The 24,769-nt window shown below is 37.8% G+C and overlaps 1 protein-coding gene across 2 annotated transcripts in view; it reads left to right on the plus strand.

Annotated features, from left to right (window-relative positions):
• PLXDC2 (plexin domain containing 2) overlaps positions 1–24,769 on the plus strand; it is a 400,556-nt gene that overhangs the window by 310,088 nt on the left and 65,699 nt on the right. For both annotated transcript variants that reach the window (XM_084783674.1, XM_084783673.1), the window contains exons 8-9: positions 1,256–1,351; positions 1,588–1,669. In XM_084783674.1, coding sequence (XP_084639800.1) covers positions 1,256–1,351; positions 1,588–1,669 — 178 coding nt within the window. The remainder of the gene's footprint in view (positions 1–1,255; positions 1,352–1,587; positions 1,670–24,769) is intronic.

The raw sequence follows: 24,769 nt of genomic DNA on the forward strand, positions 1-24,769 counted from the left end.
AATATTATAGTCAATCTTAAGGTTTTTAAAGTTATAAGAAATGAATAGAAATAATAAACATTTATTTTAACAGTATTGTAGGTTATTTCTTGAAGCCACATGAGTTAAATACATTTCTAAAATCATATGAAAGCTTCCAGGTTTGGCAGAGCCAACCAGTGAATACATTTCTAATGACTTGGGTGTTTTTTTTTTAACAGAGTTGTCTATGAAATATGACAGAAGCAACCATTTGGAACCTGTCGTTGACTGGCAGGTCACCAAACAAAATGATTCTCATTAATTTCAGCCTTGTTAAATTCATCTCCTCCCAACTTGGTGCACAAGGCAGGGAACTGAACTGGCATAGCAAATGGTTTCTCCTCCCCTCAACTGTATGCACCCTGTCAATAACTAAACCCTAATTTCTGGGGCTTTCCACCTGTTGCCATTAGCTGAAGTTTTCAAAATGTAATATGACATGGACAGTGTGTTAATGTGCTAAAAATCAGCTAATATGAGGGGAATTTGCCAAACTTTGGTGTGAAGAACTGAGAACCTTCATCTCAATAATTTTAGTAAAAAGCCTTATATTTTTAAATTTTACTTCTAGGAAGTACACTGTGTGAACACACACAAGAAGGAAATATATTAGAAACTTATTCTACTAGTAAAGTGAAATAATTAAGAGTCATTTTCTTTTCTTCAGAAGTTAAAGACAAGTGAAAATGCCCCAGTTCCTTGTCTCAAGGAAACTGATATCAAGAAACTGTTATTTCTTTCTAATGATTGAGGAAGTTTATCCTTCCTCAGTTATTAATTATGAGGAGGAAAATATACAATTCTTTCAATGAAACAAAAAATTAATTTGGTTAGTATCTTTAAACATTGTTTTCCAGTCTCATGAACATGAAGAGATTTCAGTGAGTGACATAATGAACACAAAATTACATGCTTTCCCACCTAAGACAGCAGCAAAGAGTTAAAGCCTACCAGTGAAGAGACTGATAGTTACAAAATTAAAGCCCTATTCATGTCCATGTATAATGAGAAGTGTTTCTATAGTGATGTGGAAAGGCAATTCTTGATAGATTTCCAAATTTTGAAGGGTTTGAAACCTGGAATCCCAGTGATGAGATGACACAGTTTCTCCCAGGTTAAAGCTAAAGTGGCCTATTCAGGAGTGGGTACCACTTCAATGTCTATTGTTAAATGCTGATGTTTATAACTGGAGGAATGTCCAAAGCTGACTTGCCTTCACTTGTTATCTTTATAGATGTCCGAAGAAGAACAATTTATGAATATCACCGAGTAGAACTACAAATGTCAAAAATTACCAACATCTCAGCCGTGGAGATGACCCCACTCCCCAGTAAGTTAAGATAGTGAGAAGGGGAAAATATTTTCAAGTTAGACAATCGGATCTGGTTAATAAGTTGGCTTATAATGACTGTGTTCAGTATGCGGTTCCAATTGTGCTTGTCAAGACTGAGCATCCTGACCCTGAGTGTGTACAGGGTGGGTAGGGAGATTCAGTTTAGATAAATAGTCTCTCTTCCTCCCCACTGTCAATTAGTCTTAATTGGTCTGTTTTCTCCTGTCTCTTAGCCTGTCTCCAGTTCAACGGCTGTGGTCCTTGTGTAGCCTCTCAGATTGGCTTCAACTGCAGTTGGTGTAGCAAACTTCAAAGGTAAAAGGACAATTTATAAACATCATGTTTTGTATCTTTAAAAAGACTCATTCGTTATACCCACTGAGTTATAACTTTTGTCAACCATATAGATCATATATACATTGATTATATCAGTGTGAGCATATATGTGTGTGCATTCATATGTATGTTAGATGTGAACATATAACATATAGACATAGTTAGACTGAAGTGCAAAACCAATGTGCTTGGAAAAATGAGATTTCATATATTCTTTTGTCGGATGCTTAAAATGACTAAGAACCTCCATAGACTATAAGGCCAGAACCTGGCATAGATTTATAATTCTCTATAGGGCTGAACATATATCACGATGTAGGTGCCGAGCCTTGGATGGATAGCTTCAGCCGTCACTCTACAGAAAGTGTAGCATGAGCTATGTTTTCCACAGCAGGGATAGATTTCAGCAATCAAGTGCACATCCTTAAATTTTTCCTATCCAGTAGCTGAAAGGTCATTAGTCAACATCACTGATGTCACTGAAGCTGACACTACCTGACCTTCCTGTGATTGCAACCTGTATGTGCATTTGGCCTTGTGCTCTAATTGACTTGGAGACTTAAGATGCATAGTTTGCTCATGTCAAAAAAATATTTACTGGTTTCCTTCAGTGGTAAAGGAGACTGTTCAGTCTCAGGAGCTTTACAGAACCCGAACAGTGTAGGAGATATATGCCACTGAGAGCAGATTGCTGTGCCTTGAAATGATAGATGGAACCTGCTCAGTGAATACGTGCTGGTTCTGGGAAAGCAGAATGCATTAGTTAGGGTTCTCTAGAAGCACATAATGAGTGAATCTTAACTGCACTTACACAGTATGCCTCTAGGGAGTTCAGCTATGGCTGTCTAAGGCTGAATGGATTGAGTCCTGTAGCTCGTATGCCCGGAAAGTTGAATGTCCCGGTCATCTCAGTATGATTCTGAAGGCCTAGAAAATTCATGGAGATCAGCTGCTTTTTATTTATGATGGAAGGTGAAAGAGGCTTCGGTTTTATGGTTGACAACAGAAGTAACAATGAGATCTATACCTCCCCATAAAAGCAAAGGCAAGTATGCAAGCAGCAATACATTCAAGAGAACCCTAAGTGTTGCATACTCTGGAGAAGGGTCATCACCTCTCTTATAATTATTCCTGGGAAGACTCTCTCTGAGCAGCCTAGAGGCATGTCTCTTAGTTGATTCCAGAGCCAACCAAACTGACAATTGAGAGTATCCCTCACAGGGATACTGACCATAGAAGATTTAATCAGACGACTCTTAAGAAGTCACTTTGTCACAATTGCTTTCAGACATAAATCTCGTGTACCGTGTATAGCTCGCAAACATCATTGGATCCCAGCAACTACAACTATATCGAGCCTAGCAATTGCCATTATATTCTGTTTCTGACAAAGATATTAAAAAGTCTAATTGCTCTCAATAAAATTGTCACAGCCTCAGCCTTGCTGTGGCCCCTCCAAAAAAAAAAAGTCACTTTATCAATGACTGCTGTTCGCTCAACCATTATGCACATCATGTATATCCAAGATGCTTGGAACACAATAATGGAGAACACAAACAGAATCCCTGCACTGAGATGGGGTTACAGCCTCCATCACTGGAGTCTATAAGAAGTTATCTTCGCCGGGCGTGGTGGCGCACACCTTTAATCCCAGCACTCGGGAGGCAGAGGCAGGCGGATCGCTGTGAGTTCGAGGCCAGCCTGGTCTACAAAGCGAGTCCAGGACAGCCAAGGCTAACACAGAGAGACCCTGTCTTGAAAAACCAAAAAAAAAAAAAAAAAAAAAAAAAGAAGTTATCTTCTCCCTCCGGAAATGTTTCTCAGTGGCTTGCTACCATAGAGGACAGGCACTGTCTCCTCCTATGCCTGCTGCAGCATTTCTTCCATGCTAAAGGCATGTTATAGGACATGTTAGATGTTATTGAAGGAGTAAAAAATAGAATGCAAAATTATTTCACATCAGCGGGAAACATTTTTAATTTATTTTTTATTTAATCACTTTAGAGACTGAGCCCCCTCCCTCCTCTTCTCCCTGTGCCTCCCTCATGACCCCATCCCCCATTTTCTCCTCTCCTTCTCAGAGAAGAGGAACCCCTCAAGGGGTACCAATCTACCCTGGCATGGTACCTCAAGTTGCAGCAGGACTAAGTGTATCCATCCCGTGGATGCTAGACAAGGCAGCCCAGCTAGGAGAAAGGCATCTAAAGGCAGATAACAGAAATCCTCTATACCCATTGTTAGAGAACCCACATGGTGACCAAACTGCACATCTGCTGCATGTGTGTAGGGGATTAGGTCCAGCCCGTGCATGATCTTTGGTTGGTGGTTCTGTCTCTGTGAGCTGCCCATAGGCACAGGTTAGTTGAGTCTGTAGGTCTTCTTGTAGTGTCCTTGACCTCTCCAGATCCCTCTATCCTTCCTACCACTCTTCCACAAGACTCCTTGAGCAAAGCCTACTGTTTGTCTATAGGTCTCTGCCTCTGTTTCCACCAGCTGATGGGTGAAGCTTCTCAGAAGACAGCTATGCTCAGCTTCTGTCTGCAAGCATAGCAGAGTATCATTAATAGTGTCAGGGGGTGCATCTTTCCCATAGAATGGGTCTCAAGTTAAGCCAGTCACTGGTTTACAGTTCCCTTAATCTCTGTTCCATCTTTATTCCTTACCTCTCGTAGGTGAGACAATTTTTGGGTGGAATGTTTCATGGGTGGGTGAGTGGGTGTCCCTCTCTCTTCACTGAAAGTCCCACCTGGATACAGGAGTGACCACTTAAGGGTCTATATCCCCTGATCACTGTTGTAGAAAATAAAGATAGAGTTAATAATGTTTATTATTAAAATCCTAGAGTCATTACAGAGACTGCTAGGAGTCTCAGTTAGGCCACCACCATAGACTCCCTGGAACCTCTCCTGTCTCAGACTTGACTCCCCCACTTCCTGCCCCAACACACACTGATTTCCTTTCTCTCTCCTGGTCCTTTTCAGTGCTAAAGCCAAAAGTTCTGAGGCAAGCCAACAGAAGCTGATGACCCTAAGCAGCATACAATAGCTTTGTTTGGATTGGTTATTTGAAATAGGACTTACTATGCAACCCACGGTAGACTTGAACAGCCCATCCCCCACCTCAATTTTGCATATAGTAGGAGACCGGGAGTATATCATTCTTAGATAATTAGAAATTCTGCCTGAAAAAAAAATGTTAAAGGAAATAAACGTTTGTGAAAATCACCTAGAAACATTCCCAATGCCAACCACTTTAAAAACTGTACACATCCTGTAGAAATACAGATTCTAATGTTGAAGGAAGCAATATTTTCAGCCAAAGCACACCCATGATTTGAGCTCTTATACTGTTAGAATTTCCATTTTGTTGAGAGATTTGTCAGCCAGATAGCATGCTGAAGAGTTCACGGATGTGCTATCGAAGAGTATATTTTTGGAGGAATGTATTGGCAGAGGAAGCCATGGTACTTGGGTCTTCCTTTGGGTCTCCATCCTGGTAAGCAATAAGTCTGGATATTGAATTTTAATCTGAGTGACTTTCAGCTTTGGGTCTTGCTAGCTCACCTGGTCTGCTTGCACCTGACAGGCAGAGGCGTAAAGCAAGCTAATTTTAAACTGGTGCGTCATTGACACTTCAAGAAAATTAGTTAATGTTTCAAAATGGTATAAGCAAAATACAGAGGAGAGTCACAATATGCCTGAGATGCCTGCCTGTCATTACCAGTGCAGTAAATGTGATACAGGATTCATCGCTGACTGCCACCAACACAAGCATGTGTTTTACATGCTACTGCCTATTGTTCTGTGGAATATGGAACACAGATTTGAAATATCCAATTTGGTTTTAATGTTCAGCAACCCAGTTATATATATTCTAAAATTTGTCTCATTAATTGGTTTAACTATGGCTCATTGCACTTTTATTCAAGTTAATTTCCCCACTGCCTTTTCCTAATTTCTCCTTAGACCTGTAAGCTTCCAAACTTTGCTTTGCTGCCCAGCATTATTTCCCCAGACCTTAGTGCTTTTATGAAAAAAAATCAACAAAACAAGAGACATATTATATTAAGTAGCCCAAATATTGCTGATTTTTTTTTATTGCACCATTTTTTTCCTTGCATGTGCTCATTTAGCCTAGACTGATAATCAACTCCTAGTGATTACTCAACTCTCAAATTGAACTTGCTCAACAAAAAATGATAATTTTAATTAGTTTGTTTATTTCCATTAATTCCCACTTTGGGGAGCAAAAACTAAGATTAAAAGCATGCATGACTGGCCCAGCGTCTAAGAGGATTTGCATTACAGGCACACATAAGGAGATCTGATAGTGCAAGAACTTCAGGAAACACTTAACCCACATTTCCCTGGGTGGGGTGTGTTTATTTCCTCTCCGTGTGTTGAGGGAACTGGAAGTAAACATTTTATTTTACCATATGTCATCACACATTCAAGAATAAAATCTCTGCTGAAGTTACTATCCAAGGCCATACATTGAGTTGGGCAGAGAGAAAGAGAGGGGGAGGGGAATGGGGAGGGAATGAGGGGAGGAGGGAGGAAGAGATAGGAAGGGAGGGGAGAGAGAGGGGAAGGGAGAGATTCAGTTCACTAATAGAATTTATTTTATTTTTCTTAAGGGGCAATAGTCTTTGGGCAAATAAATGTAGAGTGAATAGAATTAGTACTATTGAGAACTAGAGTAAGAGAAAGTAACAGGGCATTGCTAGCAGATATATAAAATCTTTTAAGAAAACAGGTTTACTGACTTAATTTTTGTTTGATTTTTAAAATTAGCCATATAAAGTAATGGTTTCATTATCATCTCATACATACAGATCAGAGTTATTTCCTCAAATTTATATCCAATATTCTATATTATCCACTTACTCCATGTGCATCTCTCTTCCTTCCTCCCCAAATAGGTGTTTCCTTTCATGTCATATAAATATTCATATATGTGTATCAATATTAACATGTTACATATGTTTCATACACACACACACACACACACACACACACACACACACACACACATATATATATATAATGTATGTTTTAAAACTACATTCTGCATGAGAGCAAACATGACACATTTCTCTCTGTGGTCTTCGTCTCTTCCCCAAGGAGACATTGGTCTGTTCAGTCCCCTTTTTCCAAAAGTGAACTTTTAATTAAAATATATTTGACTATTAAAATATTAACAGCATACCTGCTTCCTTATTATGCAGGCCCTGAACAAACACTGAACAATTTCAATAGTCAACTATTAAGCACAGCTCTCGGAGAGCTCGGAATATAACTTAGTAAAATAGAAAGCAATTGAATTAGTAATTGCATGGTGAGAAGGGCTCTTTTGGGTTTGGAAATGGTGGCAGTTGTGGTGACTAGCTGGCCAGGAAGGACTTCTAGAAGGAAGTCATAATGTACCTGCACTTTGCCAGCACCCAGCTGCAGCAGCATGAAAGCCAAGGCTAGCTCAGAGAGCCCTTGCAAGGCTCTCCACTGAGGGGCCGCGTTGTAAGCTGGGTAAGGAGAGAAAGTGGAGTTTCAGGAGATGGAAGAAGGGCAGCTGGGTATACTGGTGGTCTTACTCTGAGGCTAACAGAACACCTTTGGACATACAATTACTTGATATCAATGGTCTCTTTTGGAGTTTCACTTCATAATATTTCCACTTTGCGTGTTATTTCAAATTTAAATATCAGTACTGATAAAACTCAGAGAATATTTATATTCCATACTTCCATCAATTCAAGAAACAAACAGCATAATATATCTCTATACATTATACAGCTCTGTATAACAGTGATATAACATATTTAAGAAATGAATGATGGTAGGAAAACATGTTTCCCAGAAACTGCTTTATACTTTTTTGAACTTACATGGCATCCATGGAAATGTCATTAAAAACAAGCTTTTCTACCTTTACCTTGTATATTATATATTTATAAATATATACATATATATATATAACACAATTATAATTTTCTATTTAACTTAACTGATTGGATATCATAAGGACTGGATTGAAAAGACCCCTGATTTCAGGTGGAAGAGCTTAACAGACTTTGCAATCCATGTTCTCATATGATGGTTTTCTTTCTAGTTGAAATCACCTGTATTTCTTTACTAGGCACATGGAATTACTATTTTGATGGCTCAACATTTTACAACTTTAAGTACATAAATTGAGAATGTCTGGCTAAAATTATGAAATATGGATCTATTTATAGTTCTAAAACTTTCATGTCGATAGAAGCTATGTATTTCCAGAAATATCAGATACAAGAAAGCATTTGAAGGAACACCAGTCACAGTGCTCCATGGTAACATTTGCTTGGACTTGAAAGGAGAGAAGGGATGTTGGTTTTTATTGAAGACAACAATGAAACTCGAAGCTTTAATGATATTTAGTCAACCATGTGTAAGTTGCTCACATGTCTGGAACTGGAGACCATAGTAGACAGTACAGCATGAGACCATAGCGTTCTCTATCAAGTGCAATCCACTTCCTAGTACATCAGGAGCTACGTGTCTATCCCTCCAAATTTCAGGAGAAGTCCAGAATTAAGGAAACATTCCAGAGTTCTTCAAAGGAGTAAAAGCGCCACAGATCTCTGGGGGAATGGGGCCGCAGGGAAAGGGGAATAGTGTACCCTTGGTAAAGTCAAACTAAATGTCCATCAGGATGGGTGCATAGTGGCACAGACAACTAACAATTAATGCTGGACAAAGCAATAAAACGCTGATCTCTGGCCAAAAAAACTGTAAAATTAATGTGTCACTAAGATATATTTGATTCCAACATGCTTAAAATCTGAGTGACTCCTTTTCAGTCATTGTCAACTCTTAATGTTAGATAAGGATAGCCACTCAAACCTGTCACAATGCAGGTCCATGTTCCATCCTGTAAAGTGCTCATATGTAGTGGTCGAGGGAGCATCCTAGAGACTCAGCTTTGAAATAAACATCTGTAAACGTCCGGAGATGGTATGAGAACATGGTGGAAATGCTGACTTAATATAATTGCATTAAGACTCTGTAAGCCTTTTCAAACTTCATTTTTACATTAGAATATAATTATATTTTCCCCTTAATGTTTTTGTCAAGGTTGTATGAGACAGTGTCTCCTAATTTGAAAGTGATGCCTACTACAGAAACAAATTATGTACACAGTTTCAATTGTCAAATATCTTAATCAACCAATCAGGAGTAATTTCTTAGGCAAGGTTAAGCAGAAAAACTTGGCATATGTGACAGTTTACTCATAAACAGTAAGGATCTTGGGGTCAAGCAATTAATAAATACAAATCACCAGACCATACTTGAACCCTGTGAAAGTAACTTCCAATGGTCTCTCTTTACTGGACCATTGTTGTTCAGGGTAGGTGTTGAAAAGCAAACCTTTTCCTATCCTGTTCATGCAAGAGCATTATAAAAAAAAATCTTTTAAGTCAAGTATTAATATAGTCCATGACCTAGGTCACAAAGAATATAATTCCAGACTGTAAAGGAGCCATTGGTTGAATTATTAAATAGTCCAACTTTATACCAATATTTTATGTGACAACCATTAAAAATAATTCATAGGCAATTTCCTAATCTATCACTTACCACTACATAGATGATATTTTATTGGTGGTTCTGATGCAGATGCTTTAGAAAAAATGTTTTTAAAAAAACACAAAAAAATTCTTCCATGCTATGGGTTACAGATTGATCCAGAAAAAAAAAATAACAGGAGTTTCAATGACCTATTTGGGCTGTAAAATAAGTCAACAAAAAACTTGACCACAACCTGAAAAGCAAAGCCAAAGAGCACTTGACAGAAATGGAGTCTCTTTTTATAACTTTTCTGAGGGTGAAGGGAGGTTCCTAGTTCAAGCTTGCAGCCATACTCTGAGTTCCTGGTAGAAGGCAGGTAAAGAAATGAGGAATGGGGTGTGTGTAAACTCACTCCACAGGTAGGAACTCCTGTTACCTGGAAGTCTCTTTAGCTGGGGACTATGTCTCAGGAGTGTGTCTACCAATATCTGTAAAAGAGGCAGAGCAGCAGCTTAATTCCAACATTTAGCAGTTAAACTGAAGTAGTTTAAACAAAATGGTTCCGTAAGGAAGTCAGGCCACACACAGGCTCCTTGGTTCTTCCTTACCTTCTAACTGGAGCTTTCACATAGTGCACCTGCACCGTGAGCTGACTGAAACAGTAGCGCAATGGGGGTGGTGTTTTACATGAAAACATTGTGAAGTCTTTTTGAGACCAGAGAAAGTAACTGATGAAACACTTAGAATTCTAGTAATAGGGTTTCTCTTTGGGGAATGAGGTTGGAGTTGTTCGTTGAATACCACCATTCATTTCACAGTATTTTTTCCTAAGGTTTTAGTCTCTACTATACATAACTATATATACATAACATGGTAATCCATCAAGAAACAAAGCAAATATTCCCAGGAAAGAGAGGAAAGCAAAACATATTCAATTGTATTAGGACTGTTATTTCAAAAACTCAAAAATTAACTTTTCTTAAGCCAAGAGTTCATGCTGACTGCATGTCTACATCCCTTTCCTCTGGGAAGATTCCGTTGTATTTGCTAGTTTTTTTTAATTATAAAAATGTATGTGATATGTATGTGATTATTTTCTCTCCCTTAAAGTGTTGAAAAATGTATGTTTTTACCGACCTAGCATATATTTTGCATTTTGGTTTCTGTCTTCTCTGGCCAGAGACTATCAGAATCAGGGAAGGGTCTAAATACTAAAGAGAAGCCATTTTCCCTTTATTTGTTTATTTATTTATTTATTTTGAATCTAAAGAAGTAGATGCGTGAGTGACGTCTACTGATAATCAATTGCAACCTAAAAATAACCAACGCACTCTTTTAAATTGTTTTTGATTTTCCAATCAACAAATGCTGTGTTTGCTCTCTACCTGAGCACCACTGCCTAACCAGAAATAAAAATCTGTCCTGGTATTTAGCATCATGTATGTTTATAACAGCCTTTCAAGAATATTCAATGATTTGAAAGTTTTGTCCATGTTTACCAACCATGGAAGATACATTCCATGTGTTTATAGTTGAGAAAGCTATTCAAGAAATTCAATGTAATGAACAGGTAAGGAATATCTTAAAGTGGAACATTTTAACATTAAGTTGAATTCTATTCTGTTATCTTGCTGCATTAATACAATAATGAATTTCCCTGAGACAATTGAAAGTTAATTGTATAAGAATGAAATTATGTATGCCCATTTTATAAAACAGCAGGTGCCAAACTATTATGGAAATAAGAATGCAATTCTTAAAAGACAAAGAAATAAACATTTTAAAAGCAAAGTTCACATTCACCATATGTTAAAAACAGCTGACACGAGTATTGAATACTGAGGAATCTTAGACTGACAATATTCTACTGAAAAGAGTGACAGGATGCTTAATGAAAACAGTAGCAAGCATTATTCATAGTGTGTGTGTTTTGCTTGGAATCTCATGTTAAAATGTAGAAGGACATTCAAAGCACAACACGTTGATACTCAAGCCATTGCTTCAATATTTATTTAAAAACATGAGAAATGTTATTAAAAATGCTTTCTGAATTTTCTACCCTTCATTAAAATGTATCCTCTAGCAAAACAAAAATATGACATTTTCATAATCCTTGAAAGGAGCATTATTCTCATTTCATCTCTGTTGCTGTGATGGCAAACACAGGTGGACTGGGGACTGGGGACACAGGTTCATTTCATGTTATAGTTGCAACTTCTGGACCGTCACCAGAAGCCGCAGCAGTAGGGGCATGAGACAGTTGGTCACGTCACATCCATAGTGAAGAGAGGAGAAACAGAGGCATGGAGGGGTGGCATTCTTTGTTCTCTTTTGAGAGTCCAAACCCTTCGAGTGGCACCTCTTTCAGGAAATGTAGTTGTTCATCAATGCATGTACTAATCCCAATAATTTTTAGTTCTAGAAGCTTCTAGGTATTAGTTTAAAGGTGCAGATCTTCATAAAACTGCATAGCCATCTGAAAAACCTAGGGTGCATTACCAGGGGATCATGAAATTTAGTGGTTTTATAAAGATTAATGTTTTTGTGTTTCCTCTCTAGAGTTTTATAGCGAGGAGTGTGGACGGTAGAGACAGGAGAAACTCACCTTTTTCTGCTCTGCTTCCTAGAAAGCTACTTTTCCCTTTTATCACCTCAGCTCTTGATTTCTCTTTTCTGTGACAATTCATGGTCAAGGGAGGACTTTTTATTCTCTCCATGAGTCATATCCCCGGCTGTAACCATTTCTGAAGATTGGTTCTCTTAACAGCACACAGGTTTATGTTCCTAATGCACTGCCTTGTGATTCCCCCAGAGAAGAATGAGTACCGCCCTGTGCCCTGGTCAGAATCCACGTATCCCTCTTCTGTACTCTAGTAGCACATGGGTTTGTTTTATTATTGTTGGTATTTTCTTCAAATGCTGCCGCTCCTGCTAAACTACAAACAGGGCATAGAGGATGTTTCAAGGGCTGGGGTGCTGGGGTGCAATATAAACAGATATTTTTAAAACAATTAAAATAATTGTCTTTTGCTCTATGTTATTCTTTATCATATGCCTCCTGAAATCCTTCCCTGCTGTTAACGTCTATCAGTTTGATTGTCCCATTCAATCTTGACAATTATGTGAAAAGATATTAGGACAATTGTTTCATAAATTAAATAAATTATAAGTAAGGAGTTGGAACCTAAGTCACAAAAATAGTCACTGATGGATCAAGGTTTTTTTTTTAATTAAATATAGAATGGACAGGGGAGATGAAAAACAAATAAAAGTTATTGTTAAAATTTAGCACTTATGAAGTTCCCAAATATGTGCATGGGCTCTTCAGGCAATCCCAAACAGAGGACTAAAACAAACATGCTGGATTCTCCAGAATCCTTCAGGATTATTTTGCTTTCTCTCTTGGACCTGGAATATTTTCCCAATAAGGTACATGGCCATCCCACCCAATGCTATTCTGTCTTCCACTCCTTATTGTTGTCTGAGTTTGCCATATTTGGTACACTATAATGCTTAAACTCCTTTGTCTTCCATAATGGGATTCTATGGGACAGACTATATGGCCCACATGTCTAGACAAATTGTTTTCTGAGCATTTATGTGGGTCATTTTGCAAATAACAAAGTAAAATGTGTATTTTCTCCAAATTTGAACATGAATAGAGCTGGGTTTTGAAGGGCTCGATGGAGTATGCAGTGATGCCACATAAATGAAGCAGGCCTTTGAGAGAAAGGAGTTCTTCAGGAATGTGGGACTGCAGGGAAGTGAAGGGAACAGACTACCTGTGATGTAAGAGGGAAGGATAACAATTTATTGGAAAGGAACAGTCTAAAAGAGATTTTGGTAGAGATGAGAACAAATAAGAACAACTTGTTATAGAAAGCTGTAATGAAACTCAATGTGCTAACTTAAAACAGTAATTAAAAAAAAAAACAAAGCTGAAGAAAAACTTCCCAGCTAAGAATGCTTATGTGTATGCAAGGTGACATTGATTATTTTATGAAGTGAAAAATTGCTTCACTCAAATTCTTTAAAACCTTCCTCCTTTTTTCTGTCTTTAGTAAGTCATAGAACACTGGTAAACATTATCTGCAAAGAAATAGAATTAACATTTAAAAATTTGATATATTATATGCTCAGTGAGTCCGATGTAGAATAAAGTCATGGAAACCTGAAAGAACACAGTCTTCTATAACCAAAATTATTCCTTACAGTGGAAGGAACTTAATACTGTGTTGTTAGCCATCTATCTGCTAAGAATCTGGGCCTTGTGGTTTTCTAGAAACCTAGAAACCTTCTAAGCTTTTAGCTGAGTCTACAGATGGATAATAAAGATATCACAACAAAATTCCCAAATGAAACCTATACTCTACAATACTATTAGCATTACATATGGAGAGTCTTGAATAACAACTAGGGGTAAGCGTTGCTGTGCTACATGAAGACCACAGTGCAGATCCCCACTCCTATGTAAGAGCTGGGTAGGTGTGGCCATTTGCCTGTAAACCTAGGGACTACAGCAAGAGGCAGAGACTCTCTACAGCAAGGTAGCAAGGTCGTAGCCTGGTTGTCAAAATTTGAGCTCTGCAGCCAGCAAGAAATCTTGTCTCAGAAAATAAAGTGGAGAGTCACCAAGCAGGACACCCAAAGTCAACTTCAGACCTCCGTGTGCTCTTACACACAAGTGAGCTAACAGACATGAAAATGTGCATACACATACCCATGCACACCTTAATTCATATATGTGCAAACAAATAAGGAAAAGTGATACATCCTTACTTTGCAGCAAGGATCAAAGTCAAGACTTTGTATAGGCTGGGCAATCATTCTACCACTAAGGGCCACCTGAGTCGGCACTGTCTTACCTTCTAAGCATTGAAATTACAACTTGACATTCAAAAGAGGAATCGAATTTTACATACACACACATGGACACAAAAACACATACACCTAATATCTGGCATTGTTATGTATCTGAATATGAAAACCAAAGTTCTCAGACATGATGTTCAATAAGGGGATAACCTTGGTAACACTGAAGCAATTTCTATCAAGTCTTAGGAAGATGTTTCCATAAATTTTAATTTATTTATGCTTGGAATAATCTCAAATAGAGCACTAAAACAACATTGCTGGGTTCTCCAGGATCCCTCAGGATTATTTTTCTTTCTCTCCTGGACCTGGAATATTTTCCCAATAAGGTATATGGCCATCCCACCAAATGCTATTCTGTCTTCCACTCCTTACTGTTGTCTGAGTTTGCCATATTTGGTACACTGTAAAGCTTAAATACCTTTGTCTTCTATAATAGGATTCTATGGGACAGACTATATGGCTTTAACACTTTTTAAAAATGTTTATGCATGTGAGTATCTATCTGCATGTACACCTACAGGCCAGTTGAGGGCACAGATCACATTATAGAGGGTTGTGAGCCACCACGTGATTGCCAGGAATTGATCCCATGACCTCTGGAAGAGCAGTCAGTACTCTTACCCAATGAGCCATCTGAAATTAAATTGCCTATTTCATTGTCAGCGTGTCTAAGGGAACAAAGTCATTTGATCCAAATGAATCAGTGATATTGAAAAATGAGTATTTTTATGTTGAGTGGTTAATGTAACTGAATATTGACTATGATATATATTTATGAAATGATATTTTAACTTAACAGGAATTTAGAAACCGTATCTCAGATATATATTCTCTTAAAGAATATAAAATTAAAATTCTAAAAGAAGTCTTTCCAAAATATCTTTCAACATTTTTATTCTTTATGATTGTTCTTCTTATTATTATTAGTGTATGCATGTGCATATGCATGTGGGTGTGTGTGCATGCATGTGTGCATGCTTGCATACATGCATGTGTGCCTCTGTTTGTGCATGCGAGCCCGCATGTATGTGACATGAGTATATATCACAGAACAATTTCCAGGGTTCTATTTTCTTTTTCCACCCTGGGTTTCAGAGCTCAAACTCACATCCTCAGGCTTTAGGAACATGTGTCCTTGTCCATGAGGTGCCTCGTAAACACAAGAGTTTGCATTTTCTACTGGTTTTTATTTACATAGTTAGGATTATCTTGTATTACATACAGCAACTTGGAGGCGCATAGAGTCAGAATCACTTGCTTTCTCTCGTTCCCTGACTGCTTTCATATATAAAATGAGCTCATATTGCTTGTCTGAAAGATTTAATGACACTATAAAATAAAATGATAAGGAGCCTGTATTAATTAATGAGCAAAATGTCCAAGAGAATCAAGAATGTGCTTTTAAAACTTGTTCTTTTAAAATAGGAGGAACACTTTGAAAGTGGAATTCCAGACACAGAGTAGCCAAAACTAGATTGTCTTGACTACAGCCTGGTGGGGATCACAGCCAAGCCCTCTCGCTTTATCTCCCTTTACTAGCACCCAACTGTCTGAAGTCCTTGACAAAATATAAACTGAACTCTGGCAGTGGGAGAAAGTTAGTGATACATTCATACTTTCACAATAAAAACCCTTTCGTGGCTACACAGTCCTTTTTGGAGATTGTCTCCAAGGATGCAAGCCTGCTCAGATTCCCAGTGTTCTGTCCACTATCAATAGAAGGGCCAGCAGAGGACAATAGCTTCTGTTTTCTGGCAGAGGAAAGTGGTGGTGATTTCTGGCACCCCTAAGTATTCCTTTACCCCATTGTTTGTGGATCAAAATGGGATTGAAATTTAGGCTAGAGGTCTGATAATCGGAATATACCCCTCACATTCATTTTCCTTTCCATTCCAACATCCCAAGAAAAATTCCGAGACTTTACTTACAGTAAAAAATAATAAGTTAGGATGAGATGATTTTTTTTTGGAGGGGGCATCATTATGTAGCCATCCTGCTGTTACTGCTTGCATCTGGCCTTGTTCTTGAGAGGCTGAGGGAGAGCTGTTTCACACATTGTTGGTGCTCCCGAGGGATGCAAACAGCCTGATAGCAGACACCATGAAACACTGCCCAGTCAAAATTTATAGGCAAGGACAGTGTTTTATTAGGCAAAGCAAACTTAGCCTCCCCAGCTTGTATATTCCTTTGTCAGCGCCATGGACATGGCAAATGTCATATGCAGCTCTTTTCTGTTCCCTCTCATCCAGGGAGATAGATAGAAGTCAGGAATTTTTAGGAAGAAATGTCAGAAAGAGAATCCTGAAACTTCCAGAAGTAGTCTCTGTTTCTCAGTGGCCCACAGCCAAGGGTTTCGAACCTGTTTCCTTTGTTAAAGACTCAGCCCTTCTTTGTTTTCCCCCAAAATGACAAAGTTGGGTTCTAGCAAGGAAACTTCTGATTCCAGAAGTTGTCCACCCAAAAGTGAGGATTTCTTTTCTCAGTTCTGTCACTTGGGCTTTTCTGACAAAGGAAACTGAATTCTTAGTCATGTCTTGCGTTGTGTGTACTTCCCTTTATGTATTGTGTTTTGTGTTGTAGTGTTTTTGATGGGCATTTTTAAAGGAAGATAAAGGTATTAAATAACATATTTGTTGTAGACCCACTATGCAAAGCACTAAACTAATGCTTCACCTACATTATCTTATTTGTTCCTCATAAGAGTCCAGCCGAGACAGATTTTGTAGTCCCCATTTTTCCCAAAACTGCATCTCCTTGGGCAACCGTGTTAACAGTCAGCAATCACCATAACTAGAAGAACCAAAACCTGATCCCAGGTTTGCAAAGGCATTTAGAAGATGCATTATTTTGTTTATTGTGTATGAGTGTCTTGAACGGATGGCTGTACACAACGTGTATGTAGCACCAGGGCAGATCAGAAAGAAGACTTGGATCCCCTTGAACTCGAGCTACAGGTTATTGTTAGTTGATTCCATGAACCAAACCCAGAATGTCTTACTAGAACAATAAATGCTTTTAACCATCAAGCCATCCAGCCAGGCCCTCATGTACATAACTTTAAAAACCACAACTCATCCCACTAAGTAGCGAATCCTTGAGATTCTGCAATAACCAAATTGTGATAACTGTGAAGAATATTGATGCTGAGAATTCTATGATGGGCAGGTGTTGATTGGAGTTCAAGTCAGGATTAACACACCTTCAAGCAAATGCCAGTGACATCTGCTGTTTCCCTTTCTTCTCTGTGATACTCATGCGGAATGAAGCAGCATATTACCAGGCAATGCATGTTAAAACTGTTCATCAAATCATTAATTATTAGTTCATGGCTTGTTAAGTCAAGTGGCTTCGGGTGCTTGAAGTTGGGAGAATAAACCATGAAACAGAATATTTTCTATATTGATATCTATACTAAGTGAATAGTGATTTTCTAATAGGCTGCTTTATACTGTGCTTTATTTCTTCAGGTTATGCCAGCATGTCCCTGCCAAGTAGAATTCCATAAGTTGTGCATTTAGTTAAGTAGAAAAGTAGCAGTATTCTTTAAAGAAATATTTTATAATTCATAAATTTTACAATCATCTATCATCAAAGCTACAAGAGTGATAGTTTTACTTTTAGTTATGACACAAAAGTGAGTATATTATTTCTTCTCTAAAGTAGAAATATGTATTATATGGCAATGAGGAGGGTGCTCGGTCAATAAAATGCTCTTTGGCAAGCATGAGGGCCTGAGTTTAACCCTCCAAACCCACATAAAAGTGCTATGTATGATGGCACAAATTGCCATTCCAGCACTGAGATGGCATAGAGAGGTGAGTCCCTGGGGCTCGCTGACCTAGCCAGACCAGCCTGCTTGACAAGCCCCAGGCTAAGGAGAGTCTCCGTCTCAAACACCAAAGCAGACAGCTCCAGAGGAACAGTATCCATGGCTGCCCTCTGGTCTCCACCCTTTCTGTGCACATCCATGTGTGCCCATCTAGATACACATGTAAATAATATGTAACAATCTATGTGTGTATATATAATTTGAAGAAATGAAATAAACCTTTAAATGAGATAAAAAATATTTCTCAATAAACCTATTTCATCTTATGATTGTCATTTACCCATGCAAAGCTAAGACAGTCCCTTCAAAGTCAAAGATATTTTATAAAGTATTACAGGCAGACTGTGTACTTAAAAAGTCATATTTTAGATAAACCACCAAAGAAATATTTTCTTCATAATATTGGCATAACCAGCTCAATTTTAAATGTTAATTGCCCCTAGTAGCCTCAGATTTTATGTTCATATTTCTCATTTAAATTTTCTCATTAGATAATAAATTTCCTGTCCTCCAGCTGCATGTTATGACCTTGAATAGGGACTGCAGTGGAATGGAGGATTCTCTATGATTAAGGAACACTCTTCTCAGAGAGCAATTTGAACATTCTCATACAAGGTGAAGGTAGTGTGTGGTGGTACTTCAAAGCAGAAGGCAAACAGCCAAGGTGGTCCAGATGCTTGAAGGCACTGAATGGAAAGGAATTTATGAAAGAGAATAGACGATGTCAGTGAAAATGCCTTCTACTGCTGAGAGGGGTGTTTTAAAGTTTCAGGTCTCCTCTAAGTTCCAAAAATTACCTTCCTGGAAGCCCTGGAGCTACTACTGTTCCTGGAGATAACTATATTGGGCAATGAGTTAAATGTTTGGTCTCATTTGGTAATAGATACTAATTCTCAGGACTCAAAAGCAGAAGTAGATACTACTTTTATTTCATTAGTATAATAGCTTATATTTCATATCCTACTGAAAATATCTAGCATCTACTTATGTACATTTAACCCTCATGGTTGTTTAATGTTATTTTTGACTCTCTCTCTCTCTCTCTCTCTCTCTCTCTCTCTCTCTCTCTCTCTCTCTCTCTCTCTCTGTGTGTGTGTGTGTGTGTGTGTGTGTGTGTGTGTGTGTGTTTGGGAAAATGCTTGTCAATGTACAAGTGTGTGTGTGTGGCATGTGGGTGGGTGTTGCTGCACATGTGGGCATTTGCATGTGGAAGACAAATCATAATTTCAATGTGCTTTGTTTAAAGTCTTGCTTTGGCCTGAAATGTTGTCAAGTAGCAAAGAATAGCTGGCCAGGGAGGTCCAGAAAGCCACTTGTCTCCACCTCTGGTGTTACCAAGACTGAAATTGAAAGCAAATGCTACCGCATCCAGCATTTCACATGGGTTCTGGGAATTGAACTCAAGTCATAAAACTTGAGAGTTAAGTGTTGTAATGAGTGAACAGCTTCCCCATTGCTAACTTTAACTTGGTATTTCTTAATTCACGACTTTCCCAACTTTCTAACAACATAATACAAGGTATTATTGTGTGTCTCTGAAGAGGGTAAGTCTTACCTTTTCAATGACTATTCTTTAACTGATGTAGTGGCTCTGGTTTGCTTATTTTTAACAAGCCAGCTGTGCGTCCATATATTTTATTTTGTACTCTTAAAAAAGAAGACCACAAGGCATGACGCAATCAATGACTTGAGTGTTCCAAGTATTGACTTTCTTAGATTCTATTTTCCTTTACCTCTACAATTCAGTACCAGTCTACATAGTTTGACAGTGGTGAGAGCTGTTTGTCCTATTTTTTACCTTAAAATTCATTTCTCCTCATAATGTATAGCATTAGCTATTGGTTTCTCATGGTTAGGTCATTTATTCATTAGCATTGGATTTTCATGCCTTGAGTTTAAAACTCAAATCCAACAAAAAGTTGCAATTGAAACATAGTCAAGTAATAAATTTATCATGTGACTACAAATAATATTATTTACTGTAAATCTATCAATTGATGTGACAGGCATGGTGGCTCATGTCTTCATGTCTGTAATCACGGCACTTAGAAAGCACTAGGTGGAATCATCATAAGTTTTAAGGCTAGTTTGTGATACAGAAGCAAAAATTTGCTTCCAAAGAAGGAAAGAACGGAAATATTGAATTAAATATATAGCACTGACTGAAGATTATTTGGTAACTTGAAAGATGGGGGAAATTTGGAAGGGAGGGAAGCCCAGCATGTTCCTTGCTTAGCAAAAATTATTACCCAGCTGAAGTAGAATACTAATTAAATGTACCAATAAATATTATTTCTCAACATAAAATATACTGTTGCAGCCCTAGTGGCATTCCCATTAAAACAGGGAAAAAAACCAAGACTGTAAGACCCAGTATTATGTGACACTCCTAGTTAATGCACAGTGGAAAGGACATAAGCAAGAGTTATGGTTATTAGAAGGGGGAACAAGCTGTCATTTGTAAATAAAAGGCCCATTTACAAAACAATTACACAAATCAGTAGCACTCTATATCAGAAGTAACCGTTGGGACAATGCAACACTAAAACCTAGATAAAAGCAAAAATAGTTAAAATAGCCCCTAACGGCATTGCGTAGACTCTTCAGAAAGGAAATATTAGAACTCTGATGAGGGGATTAGGCTAGCCATTGAATACACTGTAATGTCTGGAAAGCTGGAATGTATTAAGACTTCAATTATTTCCACATCAATTCTGTCAAATGCACATGGAGGCTATTATTTGGAACATCAGAGTGTGATTATTAAAATCACAATGACAAAGAAATGAGGCTGTTCAAGAAAAACACTGGAAAAATAAGATCAGTATTCAAAAATATGTAGGCTTAGGCAAGCTCAGTACATGACTCTAGGCATCTCTTATCTATTTTAAAGAAATATATGTTTTTAAAATGCTGGTCTTAGCATATACCAAAGTAAACTCAAAAGGGGGAATAGGGAAATCAGTTATACAAAAGCTTTAAAATATTAAGATAGTCAGCATAAATATTATATATTGCTCTATGGAATTCATGTTTTGAATTATACAGCAAATTACAGGCACGTAAAATTCTTAACAGTTTAAAATCTTAGTTCATATCAATACAAGAAATGACTGAATAAAATGGAAAAACTATTACATGAGTATGTGATCACATGCCGTATAACAATTTTATCTCCATGTGAAGGGGTACAGTATGCCTTTGTAATGGTAGCATTCCATAGAGATTAGAAAGAAACTCAGCATGTACCTCTCAAATCTGTAAAACACAGGCAGAAAACAAATTAAAAATCAACACAATGGCATAGATATTTTCATCTATACTTGAAATAAATTTATGATGTCATAGAATGATGCTTAACCTATTATTAACCATTATTTCTTAAGGGATTTCTACAGACATGAAAATAATGCCTAAATTGTGATATGAGGAAAAGGGAGTCTAAATATTAAGACAACAATTGTATTACTGTATTGAAGTTAGTAAATATACTTTAAAGACTAAGTACAAAATCAACTAAGTCAGCACTGGAACATGCTCCCTCTTATCTTTTCTGTAAACTTTTTGTTTTGTTTTGTTTTGTCTTGACAAGGTCTTGTCATGCATAGCTCTGGCTGTGCTGGGACTCTCTGTGTAGACTCACCTGGCCTAGAAGTTACAAGCGTCCTTCTGCCTCTGCCTCCTGGGTGCTAAGACTAAAGGCATGTACAACCACACCCTCCTAATTTCTGTAAATTTCTAATAAAATGGATAGTCAAAAGAGTTCATGGAACGCTTATGAAGGAATAGATATTGTTTACATTTTGAGGAATTTATTGAACAGTGTTTTTAAACTGGGGCTGTCAGTCGGGGCGCAGAGGGACATACTATCCACTATTCAAGATTGTAGCTAGCACATGGAGAAGAAAAAGGAGGAGGAAGAGAGGGGGATAGAAAACATAACTGTGTTTCACGCAGTCTTTGGAAAGAATAAAACTAGAAGTAATTTTTAAAATCTAGCTTCAGTATACATGCAGAAACTTGATTTTAAATATATTTCTCATGTGATATTTTAAAGAGTTTGAATGTCTTGTATGTGTACATGTGTGAATGAGCCACAGGTTGATGTCAGGTGTCTCTCTCGCTGCTTCTCCACCTTGTCTTTATAGATAGGGCTTTTCACTGAACTTGCTTTGTTCATTGCTTGACTAGCTTAGCTGAGCAGTGAGCAGAGAAGATCTGCCTGTCTCTGTCCACATCCTCCTTGAAGTAATCCATCTTAATCAAACGAACATTTCTGAAAGTGTATACTTCACATTTGTGACACATTCATATGGTTTTCTCTCTCTCTCTCTCTCTCTCTCTCTCTCTCTCTCTCTCTCTCTCTCTCTCTCTCTCCCTCCCTCCCTCCCTCCCTCCCTCTCTCCCTCTCTCTCTCTCTCTCTCTCTCTCTCTCTCTCTCTCTCTCTCTGTCTCTCTGTCTCTCTGTCTCTCTTTCTCTCTCTTCTCCTCCACTCCCAACAAGCAAGGGGCTTAGACTTATAAAACTATGGAAAACACAATGCTTTGTAATGAAGGGTCCGTGCAGTCAATACGTGGCCCAACTTGTGTCATTTACTTATTTAGCATCATCAGGGAGATGAGGCACTTGTGACTTCAGTGGAGACCAGGGTTACATGGCAAAATTATCAATGAAAACAACATTGCAGTCTTTTCCCCAGTTATTTTTAATAGAGTTTAACTATTTTCTAATGAAGAAATGTTTTATTTTATTCTTCTGTATCTCCTAATCAGTACTGAAACATTTTTAATGATGCCATGAGACAAATAATTTAATATATAACCTAACTCAAATAATCCCAATTCCACTGATGTAAACATGCTAGCCACTCACAGCTGTGCACCCTTTCTGATTCCTTTGCCCTAGTCTGGGATTAGTGGATCGCTTCATGTAACACTGACTTTGTTTCTGGGCATCAGGATTTGAAGCACACATCAATCTGCTTTCGTTGGTTCACCATTCCTTCAAGGCCCCGAAAATTCACATGGGAGATCATTGTGTTGACATGATCAGTGGCCTTTAACCAGAAGGGTTTTGGAAGGGTTAACTTAATATGCCAGCTAAGCCTGAGTGTGCCCTCAATCCTGGCCTGTGGGGAAACTGAAAGGCTTCTAGTTCTCTGGAGGTGACACCCAGAAATAAGGACTCAAGCATGAAAAGTTGGCTTTGAAAATCTTTTTGTACCTTGTGGAAGCCCCATCACTGAAAGATAGACTAACAAGTGTCAGGGTTCTTTTAGCAGTTCTGTGGAGGATAAGAATAGGGCTTGGGGACTTAGCTCAGTGGTAGAGCTCTTGTCTAGCAAGCACAAGCCCTGGGATCTGTCCTGGGTTCAGTACTCAGCTCTCACCGGAGGACAGGAATAATGTAGCTTTCTGACACAGCAGACTGGAAAAATGAAAACTCCTAGTGCTCTTTTGTTTGGCAACTATATATTAGAGTTACTAATAATAATTCAATAATAATATATAATAATTTAAGACTTGGACAAGACTGAGCTTTTAATGTATGATCTCTGTATATTTGTATACACCATAATGACATCTTCATAGATATCAAATATCAGGTGATTTCATCCAAGTTCTCCATTGAAATTCTCACTTAGAGAAACTTTCATGCTAGCTGTACATATTGATATTGAATTATGATTTTGACCCATGACTATCATGAAGAGCTTTAGTTCAAATAAAATACCCAAGGCTTCAAAAAGGATATAGGAGCTGAATATTATTGGAGTACACTAAGCATATGTGTGAGGTTAATGCAAAGCTGATGCTATAGAATAGCATGGACATTTAAAAATATGTCCCATTCTTATTTATTAATATAAAAGTTCATTATTTTCCCACAGTCTTGTCTGCCTGATAGTTTGCTGATAGATTCACTTGTCATTCTGTTTTTCCCAAAAAATGTGCATCATCTTGTTGAGCTAAGGAAAGGTTTTGGAGGTGAAAATTTTGAAACCACACCTAAGCCAATTAAGTACAACAGGGCCACCCCATAGTGAAAATGGCATATCATTAATTTAACTAAATTTCTTTTGAAACATAATGATCGACATCTAAAATTTTATTATTTACTTTCCAAGCTTAAACATCTGAGATTTCAAAAGAATAGTATTTCTCATAATTTATCCCTCCATTCCACTCATTATGTGCTTTACCTTGCGAGAGTTTATATTGGGTAGAAAATCACCTTTACCTTCTCCCTTTAAATGCATGAGTCAGTAACTGGTTTCCACCAATGGAATAGACCTCCATTACAAACATGGTCTTATTTCTGAAACCATTTTTAAGTAAGATAAACAAGAATTATGATGGGACTTATACTTGGTCTCTTGATTTGGGAGATGCTGCAAGAATGGAAGTACTGTTTTCTGGGCTGCTTTGCTAATAGAGTTCTTTCACCATGGCTTGGAGGATCAGTTAACTCAACACATCATTGATGTTGAGTGAAAAATGGGAAGTGACTTGAGATGTAGATCTGTAGCATCTTATCTAGGCAGTGCTAAGAAGAAAGTAACTTGGAAACGCAAACACCAGGAACAGTTGCTTATGGCTCCTTAAACATTTGGAGAATATTTTCAAATCATGTAGTTTCTGTTTCTAAATAATAAAGGCTGGGTCCAATTGCAAGAGCAACTTTCATTTCTCTCTCAAGAGTCTATAATACTAATTCCCACATGTGATATCAAGTTTGTTCTATAAACTGTGTACAATATAAAGTGTACATTCTACATTAATGGAATTCATAGGATAAATTCTTAAATATTTTTATCAATTCTGTCT

Source organism: Acomys minous, assembly GCF_964271855.1.
Source record: "Acomys minous genome assembly, chromosome: 5".
In the NCBI taxonomy this organism is placed as follows: Eukaryota; Metazoa; Chordata; class Mammalia; order Rodentia; family Muridae; genus Acomys; species Acomys minous.